Source organism: Heterodontus francisci, chromosome 33 (assembly GCF_036365525.1).
Source record: "Heterodontus francisci isolate sHetFra1 chromosome 33, sHetFra1.hap1, whole genome shotgun sequence".
NCBI lineage: Eukaryota > Metazoa > Chordata > Chondrichthyes > Heterodontiformes > Heterodontidae > Heterodontus > Heterodontus francisci.
The window spans coordinates 26,296,150-26,320,831 of record NC_090403.1 but is presented as its reverse complement, the minus strand read 5'-3'; the positions used below and the strand labels follow the sequence as shown (position 1 = coordinate 26,320,831).

Here is a 24,682-nt window from a genome sequence, read left to right as displayed (position 1 = left end):
ATGGCTTTGCCCAGTGTTTGGAGATTTTGGATGGTGTTGGTCTTGTTGCCCGGGACCCTGAGTCTGGGCTGTGAGAGGTTGCAGTTACAGCAAGTTCTCAACACAGAGACTCTGAGCAAACTGAATGAAATGGTGAGTTTAAAACACATTCAGAACCATAACCGGACCACACAGGGTTTGTTTGTTGTGAAAAGCCATATCAGGAGAAATAGTTTGCAGTTTATAATTTTGCTAATTAATAGTCAGTGATTCTGTAGTATTTCAGTTTCTGGGGCTGATTGTAACAGTGATTGTTATCTCCTCTCAGGGCGGTCCCTTTCCTCGACAGTGTGTAAAACAGAGGCTCTCACTGAAAACCAAGCCCTTGAACCTGATGAAACTTTCGAAGGGATTCGAGGTGAGTGAACACTGGGTTTATTTTATTCGAACTGGAGTTTTATTGAGAGTATGAGTAAGATCATCAACCTGATCAGAAATTTCAACACCAGGAAATTTAAATCCAGTGTTTTCCGCCCATTGGTGTGAGAATGACAGCAGAACTACTCAGTCATTCACTCACTAACTACATCACTCACAATGACAGCACTTACTTTCTCCTTAATTCTAACAGTGTAGGAACGGCGATATACTCCCAAGTCAGGATGGTTTGTAGCTTGGAGGGGAACACGCAGGTGATAGTGTTGCCAAGCAGCTGCTGTGGTAGAGGTTGCAGCTTTGGAAAGTGCTGTCGAAGAATTCTTGGTGATTTGCTGCAGTGCATCTTGTACAAGTTACACACTGCAATGCTGGTGGAGGGAGAGAATGTTGAAGGTGTTGGATCAGGTGTCAATCAATTGGGCTGCTTCGTCCTGGATGGTGTCGAGCATCTTGAGTGTTGTTGGAGCTGCACTCATCCAGGCAAGTGGAGAGTATTCCATCACATTCCTGACTTGTGCCTTGTAGGTGGTGGACTGGCATTGGGGAGTCAGGAGGTGAATTACTCCCGCAGAATTACCAGCCTCTGAGCTGCTCTTGTTGCCACAGTATTTATATGACTGGTCCTGTTAAGTTTCTGGTCAATGATAACCCTCAGGATGTTGATAGTGGGATATTCAGTGATGGTAATGTTGTTGAATATCAAGTGGAGATGGTTAGATTCTCTCTTGTTGGAGATGGTCATTGCTTGGCACTTGTGGTCATGAATGTTACTTGTCACTTATCAGCCGAAGCCTGAATGTTGTTCAGCTCTTGCTGCAGGTGGAGATGAACTGCTTGAGTACCTGAGGAGTCACGGTTGATACTGAATAACGTCATCAGTGAACATTCCCACTTCTGAGCTTCTGATGGTGGGAAAGTCATTGATGAAGCGGCTGAAGATGGTTAGGTCTGGGACATTAACCTGTGAAACTCCTGCAGCGATGTCCTGGGGCTTAGATGTTTGGCTGTCAACAACCACAATCATCTTCATTTGTTCTAGGTATGACTCCAATCAATGAAGAGTTTACCCCCTGATTCCCATTGACTTCAATTTTGCTAGGGCTCTTTGATGCCACACTCAGTCAAATGCTGCCTTGATGTCAAGTCAGTCACTCATCTTACCACTTGAATTCAGCCCTTTTGTCCATGTTTGGACCAAGGCTATTATGAGGCCTGGAGCTGGATAGCCCTGTTGGAACCCCAACTGAGCATCAGTGAACAGGTTATTGCTGTGTAAGTGCCACTTGATAGAACTGTTGACCACACCCTCCAGCACTTTGCTGATGATCGAGAGCAGACTGATGGAATGGAAATTGGCCAGATTGGATTTGTACTGTCTTTTGTGCACATGACACACCTGGGCAATTTTCTGCTTTGTTGGGTAGATCGCAATGTTGTAGCTGTACTGGAAAAGCTTGGCTAAGGGTGCAGCTTATTCTGGAGAACAAGTCTTCAATTCTACTGCCAGGATGTTGTCAGGCCCTATAGCCTTTGCTGTATCCTGTCCCTTCAGCCATTTCTTGAAATCACGTGGAGTGAATTGAATTGGTTGAAGATTTGCATCTATGATGCTGGGGACCTCACGAGGAGGCCAAGATGGATGCAAATACTTTAGCCTTGTCTTCTGCACTAATGTTCTGGGCTCCCCCAACATTGACACTGGGGATGTTTGTGGAGCCTTTTCCCCCTGTTAGTTGTTTAATTGTCCACCACCATACACAACGTGATGTGGCAGGGCTGCAGAGCTTTGATCTGATCCATTGGTGTGGGATCTCTTAGCTCTATGGCATGCTGCTTCCGCTGTTTAACATGCATGTTGTCCTGTGTGGTAGCTTCACCAGGTTGATATCTCATTTTTAGGTATCCCTGGTGCTGCTCCTGGCTTGCTCTCTTAAACTCCTCATTGAACCAGGTCTGATCCTCTGGCTTGATGGTGATGGTCGAGTGAGGGATATGTCAGGCCATGCAGTTACAGAGTGTGATTGAATACAATTCTGCTGCTGCTGATGGCTCACAGTGCCTCATGGATGCCCAGTTTTCAGCTGCTAGATCTGTCCTGAATGTATCCCATTTAGCACCGTGGTAGTGCCATTGCACACAATGGACAGTATCCTCAGAGTGAAGACAGGACATCACCTCCATAAGGACTATGTGGTACTCACTCCTACCAATACTGTCATGGACAGATGCATCTGCAACAGGTCGCTTGGTGAGGATGATGTCAGGCAAATTTCCTTTTTCCTGGATCATCACCACTTGCTGCAGGCCCAGTCTGGATGTTACATCCATCAGGACTGGACCAGCTCGGTCAGTAGTGCTGCTACTGAGCCACTCTTGGTGATGGGCATTGAGGTTCTCCACCAAGAGTACATTCTGTGCCATTACGACCCACACTGCTTCCTCAAAGTGGTGTTAAACATGAAGGAGTGCTGATTCATCATCTGAGGGATATACATGCATTGGAAGCAGTTCAGCAAATGCTCTCTGGGCTGTTTCCTAGGATGAAAGGGTTGTCTTATGAGGAAAGGTTGAGGAGGTTGGGTCTATACTCATTGGAGTTTAGAAGAATGAGAGGTGATCTTATTGAAACATATAATATTCTGAGGGGGCTTGACAGCGTAGATGCTGATAGGATGTTTTTCTTCATGAGATAGACAAGGGGGCACAATTTTAAAATAAGGAGTCTCTTTTTAAGATGGAAACGAGGAGGTCTTTCTTCTCTCAGAGGGTCTTTAATATTTGGAATTCTCTTCCCCAGAGAGCAGTGGTGGGTGATTCACCGAACATATTCAAGGCTGAGTTAGACAGATTTTTGATCTACAAGGGAGTCAAGAGATATGGGGGTGGTGCTGGTTAAGGGAGGAAAGTGGAGTTAATGTCACAATCGGATCAGCCATGATCTTATTGTGTGGCAGAGCAAGTTTGATTGTCTGAGGGAGGTTTTAGGTGGTAATCAGCAGGTGATTTCCTTGCCCATGTTTGGCCTGATGGTGTAAGAATTCATGGGGTCTGGCATCAATGTTGAGGACACTCCCTCCCCACTGTTTAATACTGTGCAACTAACTCTGCTGGCTGTATCTTGTCCCATTTCGATGATGATGGAGTAGTCTGGGACAATGGCTCTATGGCATGATTCAGTGAGTATGAATCTGCCAGGCAAACCTGTGCAGTCTGTGGGACAGTTCTCTTTATTTTGGCACAGATCCCCAGATAAGTAGTAAGGAGGATTTTGTAGGGTTGACTGGTCAGAGTCTGCCATTGTCATTTCTGGTGCTGTGGTCAATCTGTCCAGTTTTATTCTTATTCAACTTTTCTACAGTGGTTTGATACAACTGAATGGCTTGCTAGGCCCTTTCAGAGTCGGGTCTGGAGTCACATATAGGCCAGACCAGGTAAGGACAGTAGATTTGGCATTGATGAAATAGATGTGTTTTTATTGACAATCCAATAGTTTCATGGTAACCATAAATGAGACTAGCTTTTAACTGCAGATTTAATAATTATATTTAATTTCCACCAGCCACTCTGGTGGGATTTGGACTCATGTCCCCAGAGCTTTTTCCTGGCGTCTGAATTAGTATTCAAGTAACATTATCAGTACACCAGTGTCCCCTAATCATTCTTTTAACCATTTCACACCCTCCATCTATGTTAACCATGAATCTTGTCAAATTACCTTGCTTCTCATCATCTCACTTCCTCTAATTATCTAAACTCACCCATTCATCTTACACAATGTAACAATCTGCCTCCCTCTAACCATCTCACTCCTGAGCTACAGTGATTGGCTGTGTGGTTTGCACCATCAGGGCAGGTTAAGTCATCGAATCATTGAATGGTACAGAAGAGGCCATGTGGCTCATCATGCTTGTGCAGGCTCTTTGAATGAATTATCCAATTATTCCCACTCCCCTCACTATTTCCCATAGCCATGCAAACCTTTCCTCTTCAACTATTTACTCAATTTCCCTTTCAAACCTATTATTGAATTTTTTCACCATCAATTCAGCAAATCCGTATACAGATATTTTGAAGATCTACATACACAACAATCACCACACCTCCCTCAGCAATCCTTTCTGCTACTTGATCGAATAACTCAATCAAGTTAGGCATCATGATTTTACCTTAACAAATTTTTACTGGTTGACATTTACTAAGTCATATTTTGGTAAGTGACAATTCCTTTTACCTTGGAAAAATACTGTCGACAAACTTCCCGCCACCCATGAAGGGCGAACTGGCCTGTGGTTGTCAAGTTTACCCTCTTTCTTTTTTGAACAGGCAGAAAACTTCCAGTCCTTTGGCATCACTCTCACATCTGAGGAGGACTGGAAAATTGTGGCCAGAACTTCCATTATTTCAGCACTTACTTTCCTCAGCAACCTGAGACATATTCTATCCAGACTGCGTGACTTTCCTACGTAGAGTGCCACCAATCTTTTAACTGCCTCCTCTGTATCTATTTTCACCCTATCCAATTTTTCTTCTACCTCCACCTCTGCCAAACACCCATCTTCACTGTGATATTCGAACCATCCTATTTAGTGAAGACACGTGCAAATTAATCATTTAGATCCTCAGCTGTACCCCCTGCTCCAGAAGAAAATTGCTTTTCCGGCCACTAATTACTACCCCTTCTTTCCCTTTACATGCTTGTAAAAGATTTGTAGCTTCCCTTTTTTGTTTGCAGCTAGTCCATTTTTTATGCACTCTGCCCCTCATTTCTTTGATAGTTCTTCTCTGCACTGTTTATATTCAGCTTCGTTCCCCACGTTATTATGAGCCTAATATTTATGAGAAGCCTTCCTTTTCACTATCTATTTAAGCTCTATATCCACGGAGCTCGAATTTTGCATGTCCTTACTTTCTGCTTCAGAGGAATGAGACCAGTCTGTATCCAAGATGTCTTCACTATTAAAGCCTCCCGTTGCTTATTTACTGTTGACCTATTCCTTGTTCCTTTCCATAACTACTTTAAACCGAAAAGGTATAAGACCCCCTCTAATGTTATTGTGTCTATTGTGCACAGGCCCAGGACAGGATCCAGATTGTCCATCAAACCCTGCGTCACATCAACAAGATCTACAGCATGAACCTGGGCTCAGTCACATGGCCCCGAGACAAGGTGGAAAACTTTCGTCTTCTCCTCGATCGGCAACTCGGAGAGATGGAAGAATGTGTCTGGAAATTGAGATCAGAGTCCAAGCCCAGGAGCAACACTGCCATTCACAAATACTTCAGGAAACTGGAAAAGTTTCTCAAACAGAAGGTGGGACAATTGGTATTTTCTGTGTAATTACTAGCATGTAGTTCATTTCACCCCATTTAAATCTATTGATTCTCTAATGGATTTTCCCGAATATTTCCTTCCTTCAGATATTCAGTGACTGTGCCTGGGAAATAATCCGCACTGAGACCAGAGCCTGTTTACAACAGATCCTTGCTATAACAGCAAAAATCAGAAGAAGAAACTGAAGACTTTCCAAAGACATGTTTCAGTACAGACTGGAAAAAATAAATATTTATTTTAAATGCCTTAAATGTATAACTACATATATTTTATTTAACAGTATTTATTTTATTTAATATTTTAATTTAATTGGATTGCTGTAATGATGCCATTGGCAGCAAAATGACCGATAGAGAACAATGACTGGCTTAATATTGTTTCATATTTAATTATTTATTTTAATTTATTGATATTTATTGCTGTGATAATTTCCTGTGATGAAATGCTAAAGGGCTCATTGTGGGGAGTCTGGTTTTGAATGCACTATTGGGCTTTCAAGGGTGTAGGTTTGCAGATCAATGAACTCTGAGTCACACTGACCTTTACAATTCTGCTCTCCAAAGAGCCCAAACTACAATCCATCTCAATTCATCCTAATTCATTGATATTTATTGTTGTGATTTGTTCACAGCATGAAATGTTACAGTGTTATACAATGTGTAAAGTGAGTTTAAAAATTAACTTATTGATATTTATTAAGAGTTGTGGGATAGACAATGTTTTTGTAAACTGGAAATCTTTTATACTGAATGAACATATGTTGGTGTAAATAAATTGTTTTCAATAATTCACAATTACAAGAATAATATCTATTTCTCATTTGTGTTGATCAGTTTTCCATACTCACTATAAATGCTCTGGATTTTCCTCCTTGCTGTCTATTACTGATACAATCTCTGCTCAAGTCTCCTCTCTCTGCTGTCTGATTTTCCCTCACTGCTCAAAGCTGTCAATCCATTTCAAACCCAATTTTCCTGATTTTCCACTCTTTTCTCATTGTTATTATTTACAGATTCGTGTTGACTGTCCCTCATGCTTCTCCGACTTCTCAATTATTTCACCCCATACTATGGACTCCATAGAGTTACATACAGCTGAATTAAGTCTAATATCTTGCCACCCTGCAATCCTTTGGCACAATACTTGTTTCTGAAGTTGATAGGAAAATTATGATTTGTTCTTTCTCTCATTGACCTTATTTCATAGTTTCTTAGACTGCATATGATCTGGACCTGGTGTATTTTCTACTGTCAGTCACACTTACTTGTTTTTATCCTCCCTTCCCTTTGGTCCACTGATATGCACTTCATCCTTGCTTTTGTGTATTCATCTCAATATTTCTACCATTTGTTCAAACACAAGTCTTCATTCATCCACAAGTGCACACAGCCCTTCACTGACTGTCCTGTTAGTTCTTATTAATACATTTCCCCTGGCTTTGTCCACAGTCAATTAATCAATATACATTTTTTCTATGCATGTTGGAAAACTTCAGAGACTTATTCCACAGGATCACGCCAGGGCCTAGAGTGAACCTTTGGCTTAGTATTATGATTACTGCCTCGGGTCAGAGGATGGGATATGCTAGAGTGTCTCAACGGAGGATCCAAATTCTGGTTCTGAATTCTGGGTTGACATCCACGTGGGCACATGTACCCAATAGATTCCCCATACTCCGCATGGTTTATGGGAGCCTATAATACACTCCTGTTGTCTTGGACTGATCAATCTGTCAATTGGTATGTTTATGGCCATGGAAGGAATGCTCAAGACGCCATTTGTCAGACTGTTAACCATCCTGCAAATCCTCCCATTAATTTGCACTATTCTCTCCAATGGAATAATAGGAAGATATGGAAAGAGCAACCTTATGACCAAAGGCTGCAATTATATCATGGCAGTTTGGCAGTTGCCATGTCAAAATTGGATTTCAAATGCTGACATAGCAATTTACAATGATAAATGCTGACAAACAGCTTCACCTAAATTGTTAGTCAATCTCCCATTATCTTTTACGCAGCGACCAAATGGTTCAGTTTATTGCCACTTTGCATCCCGAACATTCCATAGAACCTCTATTCATTCCTCTGTCTCCCACCCACGAAATAACATCATAATCTCTACCTCTTTTCATCTGAAGTGGCTTCCTTTATGCACTCAGACCATCAATTTTATAATGCAAGTCTCAAAATAAATGGTGGATAGGAATTTAGAATTAACAAAAAGCAAAGAGGACTTTCCGCTCGCTTGTCCTAGTTTTTGAGAATTGCTTAAAATAGAGATATGTTGTCGAAGCTTTTCATTTTGCACTCATCAGGACAACACGCAGGAATAACCAATGTAAGGGAAAACAACATCTTATACTTCATTGTTCAATACACGCATTGGGATTCCTACAGTTCCACGCGCTATAAGATTGACTTCATGGTCAACCTCGTAAATTGGGCCCGAGCCATTTGCTCACCATGCAAGCTTGATGCTGAAATAGGGTGAATCAATGAAATCCTGTGTGACATTGGTGACCCTAATCAGATCATTTCTCACTGGAAATCACGGAAACATAGAAACGTGCGTAAGGCCATCATTTGTGGCCATGAGAAATGCCCAGTCTACCTCAAATTACCCTGGAGGTAATGTATCCCAAAACATTGATCAACAGGTAAAGTTCGCTATGCAGTAGCAACACGCATGGTGTTCACCACTAACCTGATGCTGCTGTCAAGGCAAACATCATCCTGCCTATCGCACAACGTGAGTTGTGTGATGTATGAATTTCAATGCCAGTGTGATGCTTAGTATTTAGGCTGTACATCCCAAAGACTGGTGAATTGTATCAAACAACATGTCCCTTCCACTGTTTGCAGCAGGCAACGGACAGGCCGTAACCAACCAGCCCTTGGTTGCAAAACTCAGAACACAGAGTCCAACATTAGATGTGATTCTGCAATTGGACAACATTTGCTAAATAATCCGCAGTATGCTAAGAATTACACTGACAACTAATTGAAGATTGTCAGTCGGGCTCACAGTGTGGCGCATTTGTGTGTACTGGAAGCTACATACCTTATTACACAGGGTTCTGTTGGTTGCACACAGAATGAACATGTACACACATTGCCGCTGTTTCAGCCATTTGCTGGTTCATTCCTCAGAGAAATGCCTTGACCAACCACAGTCAAGCTGCCTGGTTTAAATTTCAAACAAAGCTTGACAGTTAACTGTCAGTCACCATAAACTGGTGCATGCTCCGTGGCAAAGCCTCCACCAATCAGATTTCACTTACCAACCAATCAGCACTCTGTTCTCAAACAGAATAAGTTGTTGTTTCCCCTTTCATTGGTTATTCTTGCCTGTTGTCCTGATGAGTGCAAGACCAAAAGCTTCCACAATATGTCTCTATTTTCAGCAGTTCACAAGTTCTGTACTTACCACATGACTATTTGTCCTGGTTTTCTCAGTGCAACTCACCCAAAGTCAGTGAAATAACTGTGAAAGATTGCCCGCTGTTACCTGCAAATTACGTCCAGGGCAAATTGAGTTTCCACTCTCAACGCCAGTTCACAAAAAAGATTGCACTGGAAGCTGGTTGTGCCAAAATAGTGGCTTTATTGCCAGGATAAATTAATCACCATTGTAATTGCAGGCCTCTCCGGAGGATCCAAATCTTAAAGTGCTTCATTTGGGCAATAAGGACAAGATTCGGCAAGTTTACTTTACGAAGAAAATGACTATTGCACCCAAATAAAACTAACAAATGGGCCTATATATTTTAAAATGCCAATTTCAGTTATTTAAAATCTCACAGGTGCAGGATTGATAGTGTCATTTAAAATGTTTACTTTTTGTGATAAATCCATTTTCTGCTGTATGAATCAAACTGCAACTGTTTCCACTCTTAAATATCTAATCGAACATTTTAAGGCAGTTTTATTAAAACTACATTTGAAATCCCTGACCGATTTGTTGGTTCATGGCAGATTTTGCGTTTGGGGATTGGCAAACGAATTTGAGCGGAAACTCGAGAACAAGATCTCAAAACATACAATTTCGTTCGGAGCGCAATGAGGCAAAATTGGGGACAACCCCATCTATTTGCTCTCCCCATGAATTCCTACAAAGCGGAATCTCTACCCCAATGGGGTGACAAGATGTTGACATTCGGAAGTCCAATTATGCAGAATGATAAAGGCACGGTGTAAGATTATAATGGACGCGCTGCTAAGAGTCCTTGCTACTTCCTATTATGTTACCCACCAGTGTTTTAAACATTCCTCCTTAAATTCCCTAACCCTCCTTCCGCCTCCATTCGAAACTATTTACAATTCCTACAGTTTTATTCACCATTATCCTGTTACCATCAGCATCAGGGTGGCGCAGTGGTTAGCACCGCAGCCTCACAGCTCCAGGGACCCGGGTTCGATTCCGGGTACTGCCTGTGTGGAGTTTGCAAGTTCTCCCTGTGTCTGCGTGGGTTTACTCCGGGTGCTCCGGTTTCCTCCCACAAGCCAAAAGACTTGCAGGTTGATAGGTAAATTGGCCATTATAAATTGTCACTAGTATAGGTAGGTGGTAGGGAAATATAGGGACAGGTGGGGATGTTTGGTAGGAATATGGGATTAGTGTAGGATTAGTATAAATGGGTGGTTGATGTTCGGCACAGACTCGGTGGGCCGAAGGGCCTGTTTCAGTGCTGTATCTCTAATCTAATCAGTAAAAAATTATTCTAAATTGCAGTTTTTCTCCCGTCTAAAGCTGGTGCTCGTGGGATCTCAGTCCCACATCCACCCGGACGGAATTTTTTGATCACAGTTTCAGATGAGATTGATTTTGTGACATTCCCTTTGGAATCGGGGATATCCCGGATATCCCAAACCCTGTTGCAGCTCCCCCTCAGCCCTCTCAGTGTGACCCGCTCTGTTTACAAACTCTCCTCCCTTTCGGAAATGACAAAACTCGTCACTTTCCCTGAGGCACTTTCACTTTCGATGTAATTGACACAAGGTTCATTTCCACAGAGAAACTGACACGGACACTTTCCCGGGAGGGAGACAAGAAAGAAATGATGAAGGAAAAGGGAGCGGGATCACTTTGGGACTCAGAGTCGAAGCAGATTAAATTTTCTTTCAAACAAACTCTGAAAATGACCGCAGAAAAGAGCCCAGAAATGACAAACTTCTTCCACTTAAAGAGCAGATTCTCCGACAGGTGAATCCGAGCGGTGACATTCGGCATCAAGCGGTGACCCTGGGCTGTGACCCGGGATCTCTGCAATGTCCAACCTGCGAAGTGTGAACAGTAAAAGCGCGATGTGAGCACACCGGGGAGAGAATGGATTTAAAAGGGAATCGCTCTTTCTGGAGCCGAATGTCAGCATTAAAAGCCGCGGCACCGGATTACCGCTGTCAGTGTCTCTCTAAACCCGGATTATAAAATACAGCCCCCAATACATGTTCACACTCCCCCCAATACAGACTCTCCCTTCATGCCCCGGTGATCTGAACCCACACAACGTTGAACTGGAATCGAGAGCTGGTTCAATGTTTTTCTACCGGGGATTTTCCAGTTGCTGCCTCTGGACTCTCCAGCTTTTCGATTCCTTACATCAGAAAGAAATAGCACAAACTCCAAAAATCCTGCAGAATATTTTCACTTTTCGAATGTAATCCCACACATTAAATCCGACAGCATGGCAGTGTCAGTGAGAGATCCCAGCAGAATCCAGCCGCACTCTCACACCATTCAGCAACACAGACGGTCGCTCCTGGATCAGAATCGGCTGCAATTCCACTTTCACAGTTTAAGTCAGTGAACAAGACGCGTTTTGGCGCTGAACATCGAAGCCGTCGGTTACTCATCCTTCAGATCAGTGTTTTACTCTGGGTCGCTTGGGATGGCTTTGCCCAGTGTTTGGAGATTTTGGATGGTGTTGGTCTTGTTGCCCGGGACCCTGAGTCTGGGCTGTGAGAGGTTGCAGTTACAGCAAGTTCTCAACACAGAGACTCTGAGCAAACTGAATGAAATGGTGAGTTTAAAACACATTCAGAACCATAACCGGACCACACAGGGTTTGTTTGTTGTGAAAAGCCATATTTGGAGAAATAGTTTGCAGTTTATAATTTTGCTAATTAATAGTCAGTGATTCTGTAGTATTTCAGTTTCTGGGGCTGATTGTAACAGTGATTGTTATCTCCTCTCAGGGCGGTCCCTTTCCTCGACACTGTGTAAAACAGAGGCTCTCGCTGAAAACTAAGCCCTTGAACCTGATGAAACTTTCGAAGGGATTCGAGGTGAGTGAACACTGGGTTTATTTTATTCGAACTGGAGTTTTATTGAGAGTATGAGTAAGATCATCAACCTGATCAGAAATTTCAACACCAGGAAATTTAAATCCAGTGTTTTCCGCCCATTGGTGTGAGAAGGACAGCAGAACTACTCAGTCATTCACTCACTAACTATATCACTCACAATGACAGCACTTACTTTCTCCTTAATTCTAACAGTGGAGGAACGGCGATATACTCCCAAGTCAGGATGGTTTGTAGCTTGGAGGGGAACACGCAGGTGATAGTGTTGCCAAGCAGCTGCTGTGGTAGAGGTTGCAGCTTTGGAAAGTGCTGTCGAAGAATTCTTGGTGATTTGCTGCAGTGCATCTTGTACAAGTTACACACTGCAATGCTGGTGGAGGGAGAGAATGTTGAAGGTGTTGGATCAGGTGTCAATCAATTGGGCTGCTTTGTCCTGGATGGTGTCGAGCATCTTGAGTGTTGTTGGAGCTGCACTCATCCAGGCAAGTGGAGAGTATTCCATCACATTCCTGACTTGTGCCTTGTAGGTGGTGGACTGGCATTGGGGAGTCAGGAGGTGAATTACTCCCGCAGAATTACCAGCCTCTGAGCTGCTCTTGTTGCCACAGTATTTATATGACTGGTCCGGTTAAGTTTCTGGTCAATGATAACCCTCAGGATGTTGATAGTGGGATATTCAGTGATGGTAATGTTGTTGAATATCAAGTGGAGATGGTTAGATTCTCTCTTGTTGGAGATGGTCATTGCTTGGCACTTGTGGTCATGAATGTTACTTGTCACTTATCAGCCGAAGCCTGAATGTTGTTCAGCTCTTGCTGCAGGTGGAGATGAACTGCTTGAGTACCTGAGGAGTCACGGTTGGTACTGAATAACGTCATCAGTGAACATTCCCACTTCTGAGCTTCTGATGGTGGGAAGGTCATTGATGAAGCGGCTGAAGATGGTTAGGTCTGGGACATTAACCTGTGAAACTCCTGCAGCGATGTCCTGGGGCTTAGATGTTTGGCTGTCAACAACCACAATCATCTTCATTTGTTCTAGGTATGACTCCAATCAATGAAGAGTTTACCCCCTGATTCACATTGACTTCAATTTTGCTAGGGCTCTTTGATTCCACACTCAGTCAAATGCTGCCTTGATGTCAAGTCAGTCACTCTCATCTTACCACTTGAATTCAGCCCTTTTGTCCATGTCTGGACAAAGGCTATTATGAGGCCTGGAGCTGGATAGCCCTGTTGGAACCCAAACTGTGCATCAGTGAACAGGTTATTGCTGTGTAAGTGCCACTTGATAGAACTGTTGACCACACCCTCCAGCACTTTGCTGATGATCGAGAGCAGACTGATGGGATGGAAATTGGCCAGATTGGATTTGAACTGTCTTTTGTGCACATGACACACCTGGGCAATTTTCTGCTTTGTTGGGTAGATCGCAATGTTGTAGCTGTACTGGAAAAGCTTGGCTAAGGGTGCAGCTTATTCTGGAGAACAAGTCTTCAATTCTACTGCCAGGATGTTGTCAGGCCCTATAGCCTTTGCTGTATCCTGTCCCTTCAGCCATTTCTTGATATCACGTGGAGTGAATTGAATTGGTTGAAGATTTGCATCTATGATGCTGGGGACCTCACGAGGAGGCCAAGATGGATGCAAATACTTTAGCCTTGTCTTTTGCACTAATGTTCTGGGCTCCCTCAGCATTGACACTGGGGATGTTTGTGGAGCCTTTTCCTCCTGTCAGTTGTTTAATTGTCCACCACCACACACAACTGGATGTGGCAGGGCTGCAGAGCTTTGATCTGATCCATTGGTGTGGGATCTCTTAGCTCTATGGCATGCTGCTTCTGCTGTTTAACATGCATGTTGTCCTGTGTGGTAGCTTCACCAGGTTGATATCTCATTTTTAGATATCCCTGGTGCTGCTCCTGGCTTGCTCTCTTAAACTCCTCATTGAACCAGGTCTGATCCTCTGGCTTGATGGTGATGGTCGAGTGAGGGGTATGTCAGGCCATGCAGTTACAGAGTGTGATTGAATACAATTCTGCTGCTGCTGATGGCTCACAGTGCCTCATGGATGCCCAGTTTACAGCTGCTAGATCTGTCCTGAATGTATCCCATTTAGCACCGTGGTCGTGCCATTGCACACAATGGACAGTATCCTCAGAGTGAAGATAGGACATCATCTCCATAAGGACTATGTGGTACTCACTCCTACCAATACTGTCATGGACAGATGCATCTGCAACAGGTCGCTTGGTGAGGGCGATGTCAGGCAAATTTCCTTTTTCCTGGATCATCACCACTTGCTGCAGGCCCAGTCTGGATGTTACATCTATCAGGACTGGACTAGCTCGGTCAGTAGTGCTGCTACTGAGCCACTCTTGGTGATGGGCATTGAGGTTCTCCACCAAGAGTACATTCAGTGCCATTACGACCCACACTGCTTCCTCAAAGTGGTGTTAAACATGAAGGAGTACTGATTCATCATCTGAGGGATATACATGCATTGGAAGCAGTTCAGCAAAAGCTCTCTGGGCTGATTCCTAGGATGAAAGGGTTGTCTTATGAGGAAAGGTTGATGAGGTTGGGTCTATATTCATTGGAGTTTAGAAGAATGAGAGGTGATCTCATTGAAACATATAATATTCTGAGGGGGCTTGACAGCGTAGATGCTGACAGGATGTTTTTCTTCATGAGATAGACAAGGGGGCACAATTTTAAAATAAGGAGTCTCTTTTTAAGATGGAAACGAGGAGGTCTTTCTTCTCTCAGAGGGTCTTTAATATTTGGAATTCTCTTCCCCAGAGAGCAGTGGTGGTTGATTCACCGAACATATTCAAGGCTGAGTTAGACAGATTTTTGATCTACTGGGGAGTCAAGAGATATGGGGGTGGTGCTGGTTAAGGGAGGAAAGTGGAGTTAATGTCACAATCGGATCAGCCATGATCTTATTGTGTGGCAGAGCAAGTTTGATCGTCTGAGGGAGGTTTTAGGTGGTAATCAGCAGGTGATTTCCTTGCCCATGTTTGGCCTGATGGTGTAAGAATTCATGGGGTCTGGAGTCAATGTTGAGCACACTCCCTCCCCACTGTTTAATACTGTGCAACTACTTCTGGTGGGTATATCTTGTCCCATTGCGATGATGATGGAGTAGTCTGGGACAATAGCTGTATGGTATGATTCAGTGAGTATGAATCTGCCAGGCAAACTTGTGCAGTCTGTGGGACAGTTCTCTTTATTTTGGCACAGGTCCCCAGATAAATAGTAAGGAGGATTTTGTAGGGTTGACTGGTCAGAGTCTGACATTGTCATTTCTGGTGCTGTGGTCAATCTGTCAAGTTTTATTCTTATTCAACTTTTCTACAGTGGTTTGATACAACTGAATGGCTTGCTAGGCCCTTTCAGAGTCAGGTCTGGAGTCACATGTAGGCCAGACCAGGTAAGGACAGTAGATTTGGCAATGATGAAATAGATGTGTTTCTATTGACAATCCAATAGTTTCATGGTAACCATAAATGAGACTAGCTTTTAACCGCAGATTTAATAATTAAATTTAATTTCCACCAGCCACTCTGGTGGGATTTGGACTCATGTTCCCAGAGCTTTTTCCTGGCGTCTGAATTAGTATTCAAGTAACATTATCAGTACGCCAGTGTCCCCTAATCATTCTTTTAACCATTTCACAACCTCCATCTATGTTAACCATGAATCTTGTCAAATTACTTTGCTTCTCATCATCTCACTTCCTCCAATTATTTAAACTCACCCATTCATCTTACACAATGTAACAATCTGCCTCCCTCTAACCATCTCACTCCTGAGCTACAGTGATTGGCTGTGTGGTTTGCACCATCAGGGCAGGTTACGTCATAGAATCATTGAATGGTACAGAAGAGGCCATGTGGCTCATCATGCTTGTGCAGGCTCTTTGAATGAATTATCCAATTATTCCCACTCCCCTCACTATTTCCCATAGCCATGCAAACCTTTCCTCTTCAACTATTTACTCAATTTCCCTTTCAAACCTATTATTGAATTTTTTCACCATCAATTCAGCAAATCCGTATACAGATATTTTGAAGATCTACATACACAACAATCACCACACCTCCCTCAGCAATCCTTTCTGCTACTTGATACAATAACTCAATCAAGTTAGGCAACATGATTTTACCTTAACAAATTTTTACTGGTTGACATTTACTAAGTCATATTTTGGTAAGTGACAATTCCTTTTACCTTGGAAAAATAGTGTCGACAAACTTCCCGCCACCCATGAAGGGCGAACTGGCCTGTGGTTGTCAAGTTTACCCTCTTTCTTTTTTGAACAGGAAGAAAACTTCCAGTCCTTTGGCATCACTCTCACATCTGAGGAGGACTGGAAAATTGTGGCCAGAACTTCCATTATTTCAGCACTTACTTTCCTCAGCAACCTGAGACATATTCTATCCAGACCGGGTGACTTTCCTACTTAGAGTGCTATCAATCTTTTAACTACCTCCTCTGTATCTATTTTCACCCTATCCAATTTTTCTTCTACCTCCACCTCTGCCAAACACCCATCTTTACTGTGATATTCGAACCATCCTATTTAGTGAAGACACGTGCAAATTAATCATTTAGATCCTCAGCTGTACCCCCTGCTCCAGAAGAAAATTGCTTTTCCGGCCACTAATTACTAACCCTTCTTTCCCTTTACATGCTTGTAAAAGATTTGTAGCTTCCCTTTTATGTTTGCAGCTAGTCTATTTTCTCTGCACTCTGCCCCTCATTTCTTTGATAGTTCTTCTCTGCACTGTTTATATTCAGCTTCGTTCCCCACGTTATTATGAGCCTAATATTTATGAGAAGCCTTCCTTTTCACTATCTATTTAAGCTCTCTATCCACGGAGCTCGAATTTTTGCATGTCCTTACTTACTGCTTCATAGGAATGAACCCAGTCTGTACCCAAGATGTCTTCACTATTAAAGCCTCCCGTTGCTTATTTACTGTTGACCTATTCCTTGTTCCTTTCCATAACTACTTTAAACCGAAAAGGTATAAGACCCCCTCTAATGTCATTGTGTCTATTGTGCACAGGCCCAGGACAGCATCCAGATTGTCCATCAAACCCTGCGTCACATCAACAAGATCTACAGCATGAACCTGGGCTCAGTTACATGGCCCCGAGACAAGGTGGAAAACTTTCGTCTTCTCCTCGATCGGCAACTCGGAGAGCTGGAAGAATGTGTCTGGAAATTGAGATCAGAGTCCAAGCCCAGGAGCAAGACTGCCATTCACAAATACTTCAGGAAACTGGAAAAGTTTCTCAAACAGAAGGTGGGACAATTGGTATTTTCTGTGTAATTACTAGCATTTAGTTCATTTCACCCCATTTAAATCTATTGATTCTCTAATGGATTTTCCCGAATATTTCCTTCCTTCAGATATTCAGTGACTGTGCCTGGGAAATAATCCGCACTGAGACCAGAGCCTGTTTACAACAGATCCTTGTTATAACAGCAAAAATCAGAAGAAGAAACTGAAGACTTTCCAAAGACATGTTTCAGTACAGACTGGAAAAAATAAATATTTATTTTAAATGCCTTAAATGTATAACTACATATATTTTATTCAACAATATTTATTTTATTTAATATTTTAATGCAATTGGATTGCTGTAATGATGCCATTGGCAGCAAAATGACCGATAGAGAAGAATGACTGGCTTAATATTTTTTCATATTTAATTATTTATTTTAATTTATTTATATTTATTACTGTGATAACTTCCTGTGATGAAATGCTAAAGGGCTCATTGTGGGGAGTCTGGTTTTGAATGCCCTATTGGGCTTTCAAGGGTGTAGGCTTGCAGATCAATGAACCCTGAGTCACACTGACCTTTACAATTCTGCTCTCCAAAGAGCCCAAACTACAATCCATCTCAATTCATCCTAATTCATTGATATTTATTGTTGTGATTTGTTCACATAATGAAATGTTACAGTGTTATACAATGTGTAAAGTGAGTTTAAAAATTAACTTATTGATATTTATTAAGAGTTGTGGGATAGACAATGTTTTTGTAAACTGGAAATCTTTTATACTGAATGAATATATGTTGGTGTAAATAAATTGTTTTCAAAAATTCACATTTACAAGAATAATATCTATTTCTCATTTGTGTTGATCAGTTTTCCATACTCACTATAAATGCTCTGGATTTTTCTCCTTGCTGTCTGTTACTGATACAATCTCTGCTCAAGTCTCCTCTCTCTGCTGTCTGATTTTCCCTCACTGCTCAAAGCTGTCAATCCATTTCAAACCCAATTTACCTGATTTTCCACTCTTTTCTCAACTTCATATCCACACTCCAAATGAGAGAGGATTAAGCCTGAGGTGTTAGAAGAACAAAGAACAAAGAGAATTACAGCACAGGAACAGGCCCTTCGGCCCTCCAAGCCTACGCCGATCCAGATCCTCTATCTAAACCTGTCGCCTATTTTCTAAGGGTCTGTATCTCTTTACTTCCTGCCCATTCATGTATCTGTCCAGATACATCTTAAAAGACGCTATCGTGCCCGCGTCTACCACCTCCGCTGGTAATGCGTTCCATGCACCCACCACCCTCTGCGTAAAGAACTTTCCACAGATATCCCCCCTAAACTTTTCCCCTTTCACTTTGAACTCGTGTCCCCTTGTAATTGAATCCCCCACTCTGGGAAAAAGCTTCTTGCTATCCACCCTGTCGATACCTCTCATGATTTTGTACACCTCAATCAGGTCCCCCCTCAACCTCCGTCTTTCTAATGAAAATAATCCTAATCTACTCAACCTCTCTTCATAGCTAGCGCCCTCCATACCAGGCAACATCCTGGTGAACCTCCTCTGCACCCTCTCCAAAGCATCCACATCCTTTTGGTAATGGGGCGACCAGAACGGCACGCAGTATTCCAAATGTGGCCGAACCAAAGTCCTATACAACTGTAACATGACCTGCCAACTCTTGCACTCAATACCCCGTCCGATGAAGGAAAGCATGCCGTATGCCTTCTTGACCACTCTATTGACCTGCGTTGCCACCTTCAGGGAACAATGAACCTGAACACCCAAATCTCTCTGTACATCAATTTTCCCCAGGACTTTTCCATTTACTGTATAGTTCACTCTTGAATTGGATCTTCCAAAATGCATCACCTCGCATTTGCCCTATTGAACTCCATCTGCCATTTCTCTGCCCAACTCTCCAGTCTATCTATATTCTGCTGTATTCTCTGACAGTCCCCTTCAGTATCTGCTACTCCACCAATCTTAGTGTCGTCTGCAAACTTGCTAATCAGACCACCTATACTTTCCTCCAAATCATTTATGTATATCACAAACAACAGTGGTCCCAGCACGGATCCCTGTGGAACACCACTGGTCACACGTCTCCAATTTGAGAAACTCCCTTCCACTGCTACTCTCTGTCTCCTGTTGCCCAGCCAGTTCTTTATCCATCTAGCTAGTACACCTTGGACCCCATGCGCCTTCACTTTCTCCATCAGCCTACCATGGGGAACCTTATCAAACGCCTTACTGAAGTCCATGTATGTGACATCTACAGCCCTTCCCTCATCAATCAACTTTGTCACTTCCTCAAAGAATTCTATTAAGTTGGTAAGACATGACCTTCCCTGCACAAAACCATGTTGCCTATCACTGATGAGCCCATTTTCTTCCAGATGGGAATCGATCCTATCCCTCAGTATCTTCTCCAGCAGCTTCCCTACCACTGACGTCAGGCTCACCGGTCTATAATTACCTGGACTTTCCCTGCTACCCTTCTTAAGCAAGGGGTCAACATTAGCAATTCTCCAGTCCTCCGGGACCTCACCCGTGTTTAAGGATGTTGCAAAGATATCTGTTAAGGCCCCAACTATTTCCTCTCTCGCTTCCCACAGTAACCTGGGATAGATCCCATCCGGACCTGGGGACTTGTCCAGCTTAATGCCTTTTAGAATACCCAACACTTCCTCCCTCCTTATGCCGACTTGACCTAGAGTAATCAAACATCTGTCCCTAACCTCAACATCCGTCATGTCCCTCTCCTCGGTGAATACCGATGCAAGGTACTCGTTTAGAATCTCACCCATTTTCTCTGACTCCACGCATAACTTTCCTCCTTTGTCCTTGAGTGGGCCAATCCTTTCTCTAGTTACCCTCTTGCTCCTTATATATGAATAAAAGGCTTTGGGATTTTCCTTAACCCTGTTTGCTAAAGATATTTCATGACCCCTTTTAGCCCTCTTAATTCCTCGTTTCAGATTGGTCCTACAATCCCGATATTCTTTCAAAGCTTCGTCTTTCTTCAGCCGCCTAGACCTTATGTGTGCTTCCTTTTTCCTCTTAGCTAGTCTCACAATTTCACCTGTCATCCATGGTTCCCTAATCTTGCCATTTCTACCCCTCATTTTCACAGGAACATGTCTCTCCTGCACGCTAATCAACCTCTCTTTAAAAGCCTCCCACATATCAAAAGTGGATTTACCTTCAAACAGCTGCTCCCAATCTACATTCCCCAGCTCCTGCCGAATTTTGGTATAGTTGGCCTTCCCCCAGTTTAGCACTCTTCCTTTAGGACCACTCTCGTCTTTGTCCATGAGTATTCTAAAACTTACGGAATTGTGATCACTATTCCCAAAGTAGTCCCCTACTGAAACGTCAACCACCTGGCTCGGCTCATTTCCCAACACCAGGTCCAGTATGGCCCCTTCCCGAGTTGGACTATTTACATACTGTTCTAGAAAACCCTCCTGGATGCTCCTTACAAATTCTGCTCCATCTAGACCTCTAACATTAAGTGAATCCCAGTCAATGTTGGGAAAATTAAAATCTCCTATCACCACCATCCTGTTGCTCCTACAGCTTTCCATAATCTGTTTCCATATTTGTACCTCTATCTCACGCTCGCTGTTGGGAGGCCTATAGTACAGCCCCAACATTGTTACCGCACCCTTCCTATTTCTGAGTTCTGCCCATATTGCCTCACAGCTCGAGTCCTCCTTAGTGCCTTCCTTCAGCACAGCTGTGATATCCTCTTTGACCAGTAATGCAACTCCTCCCCCCCTTTTCCCTCCCTCTCTATCCCGCCTGAAGCATCGGTATCCTGGGATATTTAGTTGCCAATCATGCCCTTCCCTTAACCAAGTCTCAGTAATAGCAATAACATCATACACCCAGGTACTAATCCAAGCCCTAAGTTCATCTGCCTTACCTACTACACTTCTTGCATTAAAACAAATACACCTCAGACCACCAGTTCCTGTTAAACAGGAAAGGGCAAAATAAAGCCATCAATTGGAAATGGACGGAGAAAAGGAATGGGTGGCGGCAGGAGATGACTGGAGTATCTGACACAGAGTACAGACGGGGAAATCAGTCAATGGGTGTGATGAGTGAGAATGAGTGAAAAGTGGGAGTGTCTTACACCTTCTGAAAATCTATATCTTTAACACTGATTGCATTTCTGTCGATTTGTATGTGAGCTTATTGAAAACTTAAACGGTATTCTGCAAGCACAAGTATTATTTACAGATTCGTGTTGACTGTCCCTCATGCTTCTCCGACTTCTCAATTATTTCACCCCATACTATGGACTCCATAGAGTTACATACAGTTGAATTAAGTCTAATATCTTGCCACCCTGCAATCCTTTGGCACAATACTTGTTTCTGAAGTTGATTGGAAAATTATGATTTGTTCTTTCTCTCATTGACCTTATTTCATAGTTTCTTAGACTGCATATGATCTGGACCAGGTGTATTTTCTACTGTCATTCACACTTACTTGTTTTATCCTCCCTTCCCTTTGGTCCACTGATATGCACTTCATCCTTGCTTTTGTGTATTCATCTCAATATTTCTACCATTTGTTCAAACACAAGTCTTCATTCATCCACAAGTGCACACAGCCCTTCACTGACTATCCTCTCATTTCTTATGAATACATTTCCCCTGGGTTTGTCCACAGTCAATTCATCAATATACATTTTTTCTATGCATGTTGGAAAACTTCAGAGACTTATTCCACAGGATCACGCCAGGGCCTGGAGTGAACCTTTGGCTTAGTATTTTGATTACTGCCTCGGGTCAGAGGATGGGATGTCCCAGAGTGTCTCAATGGAGGGTCCAAATTCTGGTTCTGAATTCTGGGTTGACATCCACGTGTGCACATGTATCCAGTGGATTCCCCATACTCCGCATGGTTTATGGGAGCCTATAATACTCTCCTGTTGTCTTGGACTGATCAATCTGTCAATTGGTATGTTTATGGCCATGGAAGGAATGCTCAAGACGCCATTTGTCAGACTGTTAAAAATCCTGCAAATCCTTCCATTCGTTCGCACTATTCTCTCCAAGCGAATAATAGGAAGATATGGAAAGAGCAACCTTATGACCAAAGGCTGCAATTATATCATGGCAGTTTGGCAGTTGCCATGTCAAAATTGGATTTCAAATGCTAACATAGCAATTTACAATGATAAATGCTGACAAACAGCTTCACCTAAATTGTTAGTCAATCTCCCATTATCTTTTACGCAGCGACCAAATGGTTCAGTTTATTGCCGCTTTGCATCCCGAACATTCCATCGACCCTCTATTCATTCCTTTGTCTCCCACCCACGAAGTGACATCATAATTTCTACCTCTTTTCATCTGAAGTGCCTTGTTTTATGCACTCAGACCATCAATTTTATAATGCAAGTCTCAAAATAAATGGTGGATAGGAATTTAGAATTAACAAAAAGCAAAGAGGACTTTCCGCTCGCTTGTCCTAGTTTTTGAGAATTGCTTAAAATAGAGATATGTTGTCGAAGCTTTTCATTTTGCACTCATCAGGACAACACGCAGGAATAACCAATGTAAGGGAAAACAACATCTTATACTTCATTGTTCAATACAAGTATTGGGATTCCTACAGTTCCACGCGCTATAAGATTGACTTTATGGTCAACCTCGTAAATAGGGCCCGAGCCATTTGCTCACCATGCAATCTTGATGCTGAAATAGGGTGAATCAATTAAATGCTGTGTGACATTGGTGACCCTGATCAGATCATTTCTCACTGGAAATCACGGAAACATAGAAACGTACGTAAGGCCATTATTTGTGGCCCTGAGAAATGCCCAGTCTACCTCAAATTACCCTGGAGGTAATGTATCCCAAAACATTGATCAACAGGTAAAGTTCGCTATGCAGTAGCAACACGCATGGTGTTCACCACTAACCTGATGCTGCTGTCAAGGCAAACATCATCCTGCCTATCACACAAGTGAGTTGTGTGATGTATGAATTTCAATGCCAGTGTGATGCTAAGTATTTAGGCTGTATATCCCAAAGACTGGTGAATTGTCCCTTCCACTGTTTGCAGCAGGCAACGTACAGGACGTAACCAACCAGCCCTAGGTTGCAAAGCTCAGAACACAATGTCCAACATTAGATGTGATTCTGCAATTGGACAACATTTGCTAAATAATCCGCAGTGTGCTAAGAGTTACACTGACAACTAACTGAAGATTGTCAGTCGGGCTCACAGTGTGGCGCATTTGTGTGTACTGGAAGCTACATATCTTATTACGCAGGTTTCTGTTCGGTGCACACAGAATGAACATGTACACACATTGCCGCTGTTTCAGCCATTTGCTGGTTCATTCCTCAGAGAAATGCCTTGACCAACCAGAGTCAAGCTGCCTGGTTTAAATTTCAAACAAAGCTTGACAGTTAACTGTCAGTCACCATAAACTGGTGCATGCTCCATGGCAAAGCCTCTACCAATCAGATTTCACTTGCCAACCAATCAGCACTCTGTTCTCATACAGAATAAGTTGTTGTTTCCCCTTACATTGGTTATTCTTGCCTGTTGGCCTGATGAGTGCAAGAACAAAAGCTTCCACAATATGTCTCTATTTTCAGCAGTTCACAAGTTCTGTACTACCACATGACTATTTGTCCTGGTTTGCTCAGTGCAACTCACCCAAAGTCAGTGAAATAACTGTGAAAGATTGACCGCTGTTACCTGCAAATTACGTCCAGGGCAAATTGAGTTTCCACTCTCAACGCTAGTTTAGAAAAAAAATTGCACTAGAAGCTGGTTGTGCCAAAATAGTGGCTTTATTGCCAGGATAAATTAATCACCATTGTAATTGCAGGCCTCTCCGGAGGATCCAAATCTTAAAGTGCTTCATTTGGGCAATAAGGACAAGATTCGGCAAGTTTACTTTACGAAGAAAATGACTATTGCACCCAAATATAACTAACAAATGGGCCTATATATTTTAAAATGCCAATTTTGGTCGCCACATTACCAAAAGGATGTGGATGCTTTGGAGAGGGTGCAGAGGAGATTCACCAGGATGTTGCCTGGTATGGAGGGCGCTTGCTATGAAGAGAGCTTGAGCAGATTAGGATTATTTTCATTAGAAAGACAGAGGTTGAGGGGGGACCTGATTGAGGTGTACAAAATCATGAGAGGTATAGACAGAGTGGATAGCAAGAAGCTTTTTCCCAGAGTGGGGGATTCAATTGCAAGGGCACACGAGTTCAAAGTGAAAGGGGAAAAGTTTAGGGGGGATATGCGTGGAAATTTCTTTACGCAGAGGGTGGTGGGTGCA

General features: G+C 42.8%; 2 protein-coding genes across 2 annotated transcripts; both read left to right on the top strand.

The window, feature by feature from the left end:
• On the top strand, positions 1-5,934 carry LOC137347904 (interferon alpha-14-like). The gene is made up of 4 exons (XM_068012950.1): positions 1-132; positions 308-397; positions 5,489-5,728; positions 5,836-5,934. Exons 1-4 carry the CDS (start codon positions 1-3, stop codon positions 5,932-5,934), a joined length of 561 nt encoding a protein of 186 aa, XP_067869051.1.
• A 5,705-nt stretch (positions 5,935-11,639) lies between these two features.
• On the top strand, positions 11,640-17,576 carry LOC137347903 (interferon alpha-B-like). Its single transcript, XM_068012949.1, has 4 exons — positions 11,640-11,771; positions 11,947-12,036; positions 17,131-17,370; positions 17,478-17,576. Exons 1-4 carry the CDS (start codon positions 11,640-11,642, stop codon positions 17,574-17,576), a joined length of 561 nt encoding a protein of 186 aa, XP_067869050.1.
• Positions 17,577-24,682: the final 7,106 nt, after the last annotated feature.

Bases quoted from the DNA above. Each gene is read 5' to 3' on its own strand.
- LOC137347904 (XM_068012950.1), top strand. From the start codon at position 1: ATGGCTTTGCCCAGTGTTTGGAGATTTTGGATGGTGTTGGTCTTGTTG. The intron at 398-5,488 runs GTGAGTGAACAC...TATTGTGCACAG, and splicing joins AACTTTCGAAGGGATTCGAG to GCCCAGGACAGGATCCAGAT. The intron at 5,729-5,835 runs GTGGGACAATTG...TCCTTCCTTCAG, and splicing joins AAAAGTTTCTCAAACAGAAG to ATATTCAGTGACTGTGCCTG.
- LOC137347903 (XM_068012949.1), top strand. From the start codon at position 11,640: ATGGCTTTGCCCAGTGTTTGGAGATTTTGGATGGTGTTGGTCTTGTTG. The intron at 11,772-11,946 runs GTGAGTTTAAAA...ATCTCCTCTCAG, and splicing joins TGAGCAAACTGAATGAAATG to GGCGGTCCCTTTCCTCGACA. The intron at 17,371-17,477 runs GTGGGACAATTG...TCCTTCCTTCAG, and splicing joins AAAAGTTTCTCAAACAGAAG to ATATTCAGTGACTGTGCCTG.